At 35.9% G+C, this 10,836-nt stretch overlaps 1 protein-coding gene across 1 annotated transcript; it reads left to right on the top strand.

Annotated features, from left to right (window-relative positions):
* The first annotated feature begins 882 nt into the window (after positions 1–882).
* Positions 883–3,741, top strand: LOC134476760 (zinc finger protein 260-like). Its single transcript, XM_063252428.1, has one exon. The coding sequence runs from the start codon at positions 979–981 to the stop codon at positions 3,067–3,069; it is 2,091 nt and encodes a 696-aa protein (XP_063108498.1). The 5' UTR covers positions 883–978; the 3' UTR covers positions 3,070–3,741.
* Positions 3,742–10,836: the final 7,095 nt, after the last annotated feature.

Here is a 10,836-nt window from a genome sequence, read left to right as displayed (position 1 = left end):
AAGCAGCTGGGGAAGCTGAATCTTCAGGATGATAACTTGAAGTTCAGCTTGGACAAGTTGATGGCCAATAAAAATCTCTCTCAACAAAACAAATAATAGGTCAGCAAATGTAGTTCATTCTATGACCTGTTTTTAACTCCACGTTGAAAAAAAAGCTATCTGGGGAACCATGATATCATTTCCCAAGAAACAAGAAGTATTGAATCTTAAGTGAAGTAATTCAGACATAGAAATGGAAATATTACAGGTTTTCTTCTCTCTCTCTCTCTCTCTCTCTCTCTCTCTCTCTCTCTCTCTCTCTCTTGGTACTGAGGAATGAACTCACAATCTCATGCTTGCCAGGCTGGTGCTTATGCTGCTGAGCTAAATCCCTAGCCACAACTCAGATTTTTTCTTAAATGAGAAATTAAAAACTTATTTGAGAAGTGAAAGTAAAGAGAGAGAATATATGACCAGAAATCCTTATGTTCTGTAGATGAGAAAGATGATCAGGCTAAATAGACAAAGGGGAGTTAAGACACAAAGAGCTACAAAAAATGATCAATGTTTGCTATTCATTTGTACCAGTCTCCTAAAATGATATTAAGTATTAGAATCACATAACAATTTAAAATTGCCTAAATGGAGCAGAGGATTTATCTTGGGGCATAAGTGCCTGCCTTGCAAGCATGCAGTTGTGAGTTCAATCCCTGGTACAAAAAAAAAAAAAGTAACAATTTTTAGAATGGATAGTATTTTGAAAGCAGTCCTGCAGTGCAGTGAGTCAGTTAACCATCAGAATTACTTAGCAGGAATCAAACTAAATTTGTCATCATAAAAAATATTGCTAATGTGGAGCCTTTTCCATTGTGATTGATATCATTTTTATTTCTACACAGATGTGATGAAGACAATTATTTGAGAATTGAAGAGCAGCCATATAAATGTAATGAAGATGTAGAGACCTGCAGTGATTTCCAGTCCTTTCAGAAGCATGAAATGAGGAACACTGTAGAGAGACCCTGTGAATACGGAAAAAATGAGGAGGAGAGATCTGATCTTAGTGAAAAAATTCACTCTGGGCAGAAAATTTTTGTAGGTAACAAAAGTGTGAAAGCCCACACAACACCTAACAGTGTTCAAACCCCCAAGACAAACCGCAATTTGGGAAACCCCTATGTACAAAAACACTATGAGAATATTTCTATTTCTTCATCCAATATTGAAAAACCTGTTAGAAAATATGGTAGAGAGAAATATCATAGAATTGAAAAATATGCAAAAGCATTATCTCACAGTAATTTCTTTAAAAAACATAAGAAACTTCACACTGGAAAGCAACAGTATGAATGCAAGCAATGTGGAGCAGCATTCAGTAAACTCAGTGGCTGTCACAGTAATAAAAACATTCACACTGGGGAGAAATCCTTTGCATGCAACAAATGTAGGAAAGCATTCAGTACGGCCTCTGCTTGTAAAGTACATGATAGAATTCACACTGGGGAGAAATCCTTTTTATGTAAGCAATGTGTGAAATCTTTCAATCAAAAGTCTAACCTTCTTAGACATAAAAGAATTCACACAGGGGATAAACCCTATGTATGCAACAAATGTGGGAAAGCATTCAGTACATCCTCTGCTTGTAAAGCACATGATAGAATTCACTCTGGGGAGAAACCATTTCCCTGTAAACAATGTGGGAAATCTTTCTGTCAAAGAAGTAACCTTATTAAACATGAAAGAATTCACACTGGGGAGAAACCCTTTGCATGCAACAAATGTGGGAAATCTTTCAATCAAAAGCCTAGCCTTCTTATACATGAAAGAGTTCACACTGGGCAGAAACACTTTGCATGCAACAAATGTGGGAAAGCATTCAGTACGGCCTCTGCTTGTAAAGCACATGATAGAATTCACTCTGGGGAGAAACCCTTTGTATGTAAGCATTGTGGGAAATCTTTCTATAAAAAGACTAACCTTATTAGACATGAAAGAATTCACACAGGTGATAAACCCTATGTATGCAACAAATGCGGGAAAGCATTCAGTACATCCTCTGCTTGTAAAGCACATGATAGAATTCACACTGGGGAGAAACACTTTGCATGTCACAAATGTGGGAAATCTTTCAGTCAAAACAGTGACCTTATTAAACATGAAAGAATTCACACTGGGGAGAAACCCTTTGGATGCAACAAATGCGGGAAAGCATTCAGTACATCCTCTGCTTGTAAAGCACATGATAGAATTCACACTGGGGAGAAACACTTTGCATGTCACAAATGTGGGAAATCTTTCAGTCAAAACAGTGACCTTATTAAACATGAAAGAATTCACACTGGGGAGAAACCCTTTGGATGCAACAAATGCGGGAAAGCATTCAGTACATCCTCTGCTTGTAAAGCACATGATAGAATTCACACTGGGGAGAAACCCTTTGCATGTAAACAATGCGGGAAATTGTTCAGTCAAAACGGTGACCTTATTAAACATGAAAGAATCACACTGGGGAGAAACCCTTTGTATGTAAGCATTGTGGGAAATCTTTCAATAAAAAGACTAACCTTATTAGACATGAAAGAATTCACACAGGTGATAAACCCTATGTATGCAACAAATGTGGGAAAGCATTCAGTACATCCTCTGCTTGTAAAGCACATGATAGAATTCACACTGGGGAGAAACCCTTTGCATGTCACAAATGTGGGAAATCTTTCAATAAAAAGACTAACCTTCTTATACATGAAAGAATTCACACTGGGGAGAAACCCTTTGCATGCAACAAATGTGGGAAAGCATTCAGTACCTCCTCTGCTTGTAAAGTACATGATAGAATTCACACTGGGGAGAAACCCTTTGCATGCAACAAATGTGGGAAAGCATTCAGTACGTCCTCTGCTTGTAAATCACATTATAGAATACACACTGGGGAGAAACCCTTTGTATGTAAGCAATGTGGGAAATCTTTCTGTCAAAGCAGTCACCTTATTACTCATGAAAGAACTCACACCCTATAGAACATCTATGGTACAACCAATATATCAAAACATTCAGTGTACAGAAGTGCTGAAAATGAACCCTTTCCATTGATGTAAGTAATTTGTGATGTATTTTAGCTATAATTGTAGCTTTTTTGTATAGAAAAAAATTCACTCTATAAAAATATCTCTATCTATATGAGAAATGATTCAATGGATTTGTTTATACATTCTCACTTTATAACATCAAATATATCACACTGGGAAAAAATCCTATGAACATAAGGAATATAGAAAGACTTTCCATACCATTGAGATTGCCACTACAGTTAAGAACTCCCTCTGTGTAGTAATTCTATGCAATTGAACAATGGTAGATCATACATAGCACACAAAAATGCCATAGGGAAATTTTGCATACAAGGAAGATATCATATATATGTAGGCAGTGTGGCAAAGGTTTGCTGCAGTGCTTCCCTTTTGAAAACATAAGATTCCTCTCACATTGGGGAGTAACTGCATGTAAGGAAGATTTGGTAAAAGTTCAGCTGATAGCTGCTAACCTTCTGAGTGATGTCATAATATGTCCCAAGATTATGTATGCAATGTGGGAAAGTATTCAGTATACAGGTTTATTGTCAAAAGTGTGAAAGTAATCTGAGTTAAGTGAAATCATACATATGTAAGGGACTATTTTGAAAATAATTTCAAAATTAGTCATGTAGAGGAGACCTGCCAAAATATTATAAAATAATTTCTGTCAATATATGCTCATACATTTTTGAAGACAACCTGAAACAGAATTATCCTAAAATATTTTTGGCTTTTTTAATAAATATTTTATCTGTATGTAGTCTTAATAAAAATGTTGCACTTTTTAATGAAAATTTAAGTATGCTATATCATTTTTTCCATGTTTTGATCCGCCAATGTCTTGTTTTGATGGATGACACCTAATTGTCTCATGACAATTTTTCCCATCAGAATCTGTAACTCTTGTATCAGTTTACCAAAAAGTGTCTATACATTCCTAGTCAAAATTGTGCTTGTGTTCATGGCCTGTATCCATGTAGCCATCCTAATGTTAAGATATACCATCACAAATGAAAAGACAGACACATTCACTGTCAGAAACAAGAATGAAATTAAATTAGGGAAAAATCTTATCATGCAAGACATTTAGAAACATGTTCAGTATACAAACAGGTTATAAAAAACATGATAGAAATCTCAGTAGGGAGAAAGACTATGTAGGTGCATAATGTGGAAAATCTCTCAATCAATATTGTAATCTCATCCATAAAATAATTCACACTCGAGAGAAAACTTATATAAGTCATAATTTAAAAGCTCTGCTGATAATCCACATTTTCTAGAACTAGAAGATCCCACACAGAGAAAAAACTTAAGTATGTAAGCTGTGTGGGAAATCTATCAGCCAAGCCCATAGCTTGTAAATATATCAAAGATTCCACAATGGGAAGAAACCCTATGTAGGTAAGCAACTTGGGAAAACATTCCGTTCGTTTTGTACCTGATGAACACATGAAAGAACTCACAATGGGGAGAATCTGTATGCATGTAAGCAATACAGCAAATTAGCACACCACCAGTGATTATAATGACATGAAAGAGTTCATATAAGGAAGTAACCCTATGCATTCCAACAATGGAGAAAAGCATTCAGTGCACAATAATGCCATCAAATAATGAAATAATGCAAACAGGGAAACATTACAGGTAAGTAGTTAATGTGAGAAGGATTTCTTGCAAATTTTTCATTGTATAAATGCTAAATTTCTCACACACTGTGTTATAGCTGTGAAAAATGTATTGAGTAAAATTTTCCATTGACAGAGATGCTAACCTCCAACATTATGCCTCTGTATGCTGTCTGAGAAAGCACTCAGTATTCCTGCGTATGGTCAAATACATGAAAGTCAGCACTATGAAAAAAAATTGACATATGTAAGTGACTATTTTGAAAATACTTTGCAAATTACTCTTGTAGTCAAGATCTGTAGAAATACCAAAAAAATTGATGTGAATATATTTTTATAGAATTTCCAGCGATCACACTTGATGATGGAGATAATCCAAAGCACATTTATTTTATGCTTCAGTATCACATGTAACTAGCTAAACTATTTATAGGCTTACTATTGAAAATATAGTTTTTAAAGATAATTCAAGGATTCTGAAGAATTTCCCCCACATTTTTGATCCACCAACATCTGCATAGATGACACCGATTTTTTCCACTCTTTTCCAGTTGGATGTGTATCAATTATTTCTTGTAGAAAGATCTTCACAAACACATTAGCAGTGTCCTTCACAACAGCTCATGACATGCAACTATGTATGTATGTTTATGATAAGATAATCACAAAAGCAAAAGAAAATTTAAAATATGTATAAATGCATTAGTGCCTGTTTTTAGTTCACAATGTAAGTGTTCATCTTTGGAAGGCATCAGTGGGTATAATAGGTGTGAGTTCATTATTGTAGCCTTAACATGCCCAATTTATGTTTTTTCTCTTTCTTGATCATCTCTATTTTGAAAGAAGTATGCTCCTACTGCCTATTACACATCATGTACTTTTCTACAAATGTAAGCACCATCCTTCTAAGATTAAGGCAGTCATTTATAAATAGTAATATCCTGAGTATGCAATTGGATCATGATTTCACATAAGTTCCTAGGGTTCAAAGAAAATGCATGGAATATGATTGCCAGAATAGCACTAGTAAGTGATGGAAGTGATGTTTAAATCATGACACCAGAAAGAAAGAATCACCAGTGTGCAATAAATAAGGTAACAACTACAAGTGCGTGAATTCAATGCATGAGACTTGTACCATTAGTTTTGATTGTCTGAAACAATCTTGCTATGAAGTTCAGGCTGATTTTGGGCTCACTTTGTAGGCCAGGCAGGTCATGAGCTCACTTTGTAGTTCAGGCTAACCTTGGGCTCCATCTGTAGTCCAGGCTGATCTTGAAGTTCCAGCAATCGTCTTGTGTTAGCCTTACAAGTCCTGAGATTACAAGCATACACCTTCATGCCCAGGCTGTAGCATTATATTTCTAGCAATAAATTTCATGCAGGATAATAATACACCACTTTTGCTGCTCTCTGTACAGTCTTTGGGGACATGGCACTGCTAAACTCTCGTAGTACCCATTTAGGCACATGATCCACAGTGGCATTTCAGCAGCATCTTATGATATTAAAATAAAACTCAGAAATAAATGTTGAGAAAGTCTAAGTCATGTTTCGTTCTCAGTAGCATAAATAAATCTGATGTCTCATGGAGTCATCATTTATCTCATGTTGCATAATTTGAGAGCCATCACGTGATGTCACAAACTGACAAGAAGGTTAAGTGCAAGGCAGTATGAGATGTGAAGAGAAAGAGAACACATTCACAAGATTCTGATTATACTGTGGTTATTATGCTAATTACTGTGTTTAGTACGCTTTAGTTATTTACTTGTGTACATTTTTCAATATATTCTAAAATTTTAAGTATATATAAAATGTTATTTGTGTAAGTTTCCATGTGTGAAAAATATTACTCACCAATATTTTAATATACATTGAGGCATTTGGGATTTCTGCACACTTGATCTTGATATAGAATATTGCTGATGAATTACTACAATGTAGTTCATATTTATATTTTGAAATTTTAACGTTTTATTATCTTTTTAATAAAATGTTTCAGACATAGGAAAGTTGGTGATTTCATTTGATTTAAGGCATCTGGGAACCTGAGGCAAGAGGTTTTCAACTTTGCAATTTAAAGCCAGGCTTGGTAACTTGGAAACATAGTGAAAACATGTCTGCAAATGAAAAACATTGCTGAAGAGATAGGTCTGTATAAATGTCCTGGATTCCAACATCTGTCCTGAAAAGTTAAATAGGCCTTGTTTTATCATAAGGAAGTAAAACGATTGGCCTCATCTCACACTCTAGTATATCCGGCCTGTTCTCACCCCCCACCCCAGTTTAGGAGTCATTTCCAGACTACATAATCTGAATTCACTGGAGTACAGTTTCCATCTTACTTACTGCATGTAGGAGTAAACTTGCAAAAAATAGTCAATACCTGCTCTGTATATACAAGAGAAACCTCATTTTGAGTGTACTAATGCCCTTGTGGAGCACTGCAGTAGCCCATATGTAATCCAGGAAAGGCACCTGTCAACTTGCTCATCAGTATAGGTTTTGGATCACTTTCTCTGTCCTTTCAGTATCAAATATTTGGTCTTTCATCACCAGCTATTGGGTGATGAAGGAAGGCTGTGTGCATTGTCAGCTGAAAAGAGGACCAGGGAGATGAGGGCAACTCATTATACGGAGTCTTCCTTTATATCTTTGCTACCATGTTTTGGACCCATGGTCACCGGTTGACAAAAACCCTAGTATTGGAACCTGGTTGCTGGAGGATTTCCTCAGAGAGCAGGAATCAAATACACAAGGAAACAACATAGAGGCTAGAAATGCAAGTGTGGGATAAGGTGTTCTGAGATGGAGACAGACTAGATTATATCTGATGAAGTTGGAGTCTCCTTATAAATATGTGAAGTCTGTGACCTGACCTGTGAACTGGCTTCCACCTGATTCCTTCAGATGTCTGCCATGGTGCTTGCCTGGCAGTTGTAACCTCAGAACCCTGTTCTGTTCCAGCTGCAATATCATTTTCATGGAAAATGGCACCCATTTAGAAAATTCTCCTGCAGGTCCATGTCTTGACAATCTTTATATTGACTTCATTGTTGCATGTGTAGTCTACAGGCCCATCTGCTATTTCTATATAGAAAAGTATTTTTTCCCTCAATCCTCATTCTTCTTTTGATTCAGATAGTCGTGATTACTCTGCATTTACTGAATGTTTTGGAAACAAAGTGTGAAGTCATGATCTGAATACAGAAAGAAGCATTTCTCAGGTAGGAATTAAATTTCAAGTTTCCAGAACATCTGCACATGGACATACATAATACACATGACTGGGTTTCCAGAGAAAAAGAAGGCTGTTTCCATCTTTTAAATAGTCTGTGCCATGGAGTGCTTTTAACCTTGTTTAACAAATGTGAATACTGACTGAAGTAGAACATGATTCAGTGGACATAACATGAAAATTTAGAGATACATTGAATATGTTCTGTACCAGCGTCTCAATCATAGGCAAAAATAAGTATGAAATTGAAACACAATTGTGTAGGACATAGTGGATGATGGAGCATGGCAATATCAACTCCTGGAGCAAGGAAGGTCTTCCTGAGGCTAGCCTGTCTTAAGGTCGAAATAAAACCTGTGTCTTGACCTGACACAGGATGAGTGGAGATCAAAATCCATAGAACTGATGAGCCAAAGGAACTTAGCGAGCAATCTGTTGAAATTAATCCTACAAATATTTTATTTGAAATGCTGAATTCCAACAGTGGAATTTTGGCAAGAAATAACTGGCTGTAGTGAATCTGGACATATGTGTGTGTGAGTCTGTGTGTGTGTGTGTGTGTGTGTGTGTGTGTGTGTGTGTGTGTGTGTATGTGTTCATCAAATTCTAATGGATAAAGATTTCCTTTTCACTAGCCTGTTTCTCTTAACCAAAAACTACTGGAGTATCTTTGTTAGATACATCGCTGAATTAAAACAATAAGGTAGTTAATAAATCTTACCACATATATAGAATCTGAAAATGATTTTATAAGTTCATGTAAATTGCACAGAATAGTGGATTACATTTTGCTTGACTGCAACTTGCATATAGTATACATTGATTTTTATGGGAGTTACATTATTATTATTATTATTATTATTATTATTATTATTTATTTTTACAATTGAGATATTCCTAATATTCACAATCATCACAGGTAAATTGTACCTGTACATTATATATTATGATTCTTCCTTGTGTCTTTCTGTTTTGCTCTCTATAATCCCTCCTTTCCTCCTTATTTTCAATGATTTTTTGTTTTTCCATTGTTCTCCTTCTTTTCTTTTATACTCCCCTTGGCTAATTCCTCTTTGTTTTTGAACAACTGCTTACTCTTTCCTTATACCTATTTTACATTTGCTTTGTATTTACACTTTCAAATCTTCACACCAGTGAGATCATGCAGTATTTACACAAGTTTTAAAAATTTATGTCACTGAAGGAGATTGTGAAAGTGCATCATTTTACCTACTACTGTGTTAAGTATATCATTAATGGCTGGATATTTCACCACTGTATAAAACACCATGCCTTCTTTATATCTTCATCTGTTGATGGGCATTTTGAGGTGTTCCCAAGATTTTAGCATTACAAAATGTTTTCTTATAAATATGAGTTCACACACATCACTCTGGTAAATTGTATTAAATTATTTTGGGAAGATATTAAGTGAGAGAACAGTTGTAGCACATGAGCCCTGTAATACTAGATTCTTTAGGAATGTCTGCATTGATTTCCAGAGGTGTGTATCTGTTTACACTTCTATAAACAGTGAAGAAGAGTTCCTTTCCCAAATTCTTCTTAGTAATTTTTCTTGCTTGTTTTCCTGATTTTTTCCCTTTTTCTGTAGTGAGACAGAATCTTAGAGTTGTTTTAATTTGCATTTCTCAAAGGACAAATATATGGAAGTTTTCCCCATATATTAATTTGCCATTTGTACTTCATCATCTGAGAAGAGTGCATTCAACTCATACCCATTTGAGAACTCCGAGTGAGAGTTTTCAGTTTTGGGCCACTTACACTGATGTTTCCTGTTGATGTCACAACTGGATTATCAGATTAAGATTAAAAAGCATCTTGTCCAGTTTGTAAGAATATTATCATAAATGTGTGTTCTTTGTGAAATTATTTTTGTGCACCTATTGAGATGAATGTGTGATCTTTTTCTAACTTTCCATTGATATATATTACATAAAATATACTGTGATTATATTGATTCTGCCATTGCCCCTCATTTACACTCCCTTCTTCCCTGGTGTTCAGTTTCATCTCCAATTGTCTTGTTGCTGCACTTCGTCTTAGAAGAACTACACATGTCATACCCCTGGAAGGTACGGAGTTTCACTGAGTCCTTTCTCAGAAGGAGAGTTTTGATAATATGTAAATAGAAGGTACAGAAAGTGTTAATCAGAGTAATTTTATTTACATACTGAAGAGTTGGTGGTGGACCATCAATAGTGTGAGCTGCACTGTAGTTTGAAACTGGGGAACATTATGTATTTTAGGTAATGGGAATCTGAAATTTGATCACTTACAGTCTTCTTCATTTTCCTTGCCCATGTATAGTATGATAATGAAGGATTCAATGAAGAAAATCCATTCCATATGTAAGTAATGATCTCTTTATACATGAAAAGTCCATTTGCTGCTAAAAAATGGAAGGCTAAACAAACACTGCAAGAAACTTGGGCCAGTTGAGAAACTCCTGGAACCTGGCAGAGGTATATACATAGGTCTTTGTGAATCACTGACTGCATTACCAGTTCGGTGAGCTGAGGGCATGCAAGGTGATTTTCAGCAAGAGCTTTGGAACATTACTGTCAGTGGAGTTTCTCAACTGGCCCAAGTTTCTTCTTCTCACTCTTCTCATTCAGGTACAACCCAACACTTTGCACAATAAGAACATTTATAATTTCAGAACCAGAGGTGATTTGCAGAGTTTTCATGCTCAGAGAAAGCTTTGAAACATCTCTCCCATTTTTTAGGACCCATCCCAGTGTTCTGAATCACCAGAGGATGCAGGAGAGTTACTGTGGGCCTGACTGGGCCATTTGTAGTGATCTCTATTCAGTCCTGGGACATGAAGGCATGTAGGGTGGTTTCCACCATGCAGTGGAACCATTGGACCATCCTTGCCAATGGGTAAGACTCTTTC

This window comes from Cavia porcellus, unplaced genomic scaffold (assembly GCF_034190915.1).
Source record: "Cavia porcellus strain 051 isolate PalLab524CR breed Dunkin Hartley unplaced genomic scaffold, mCavPor4.1 scaffold_7, whole genome shotgun sequence".
Taxonomy (NCBI): Eukaryota; Metazoa; Chordata; class Mammalia; order Rodentia; family Caviidae; genus Cavia; species Cavia porcellus.
This window is presented reverse-complemented; position numbering and strand designations above follow the sequence as displayed.

What these genes read in the sequence shown, in the direction of transcription:
- LOC134476760 (XM_063252428.1), top strand. Translation starts at nt 979, where the DNA reads ATGAGGAACACTGTAGAGAGACCCTGTGAATACGGAAAAAATGAGGAG.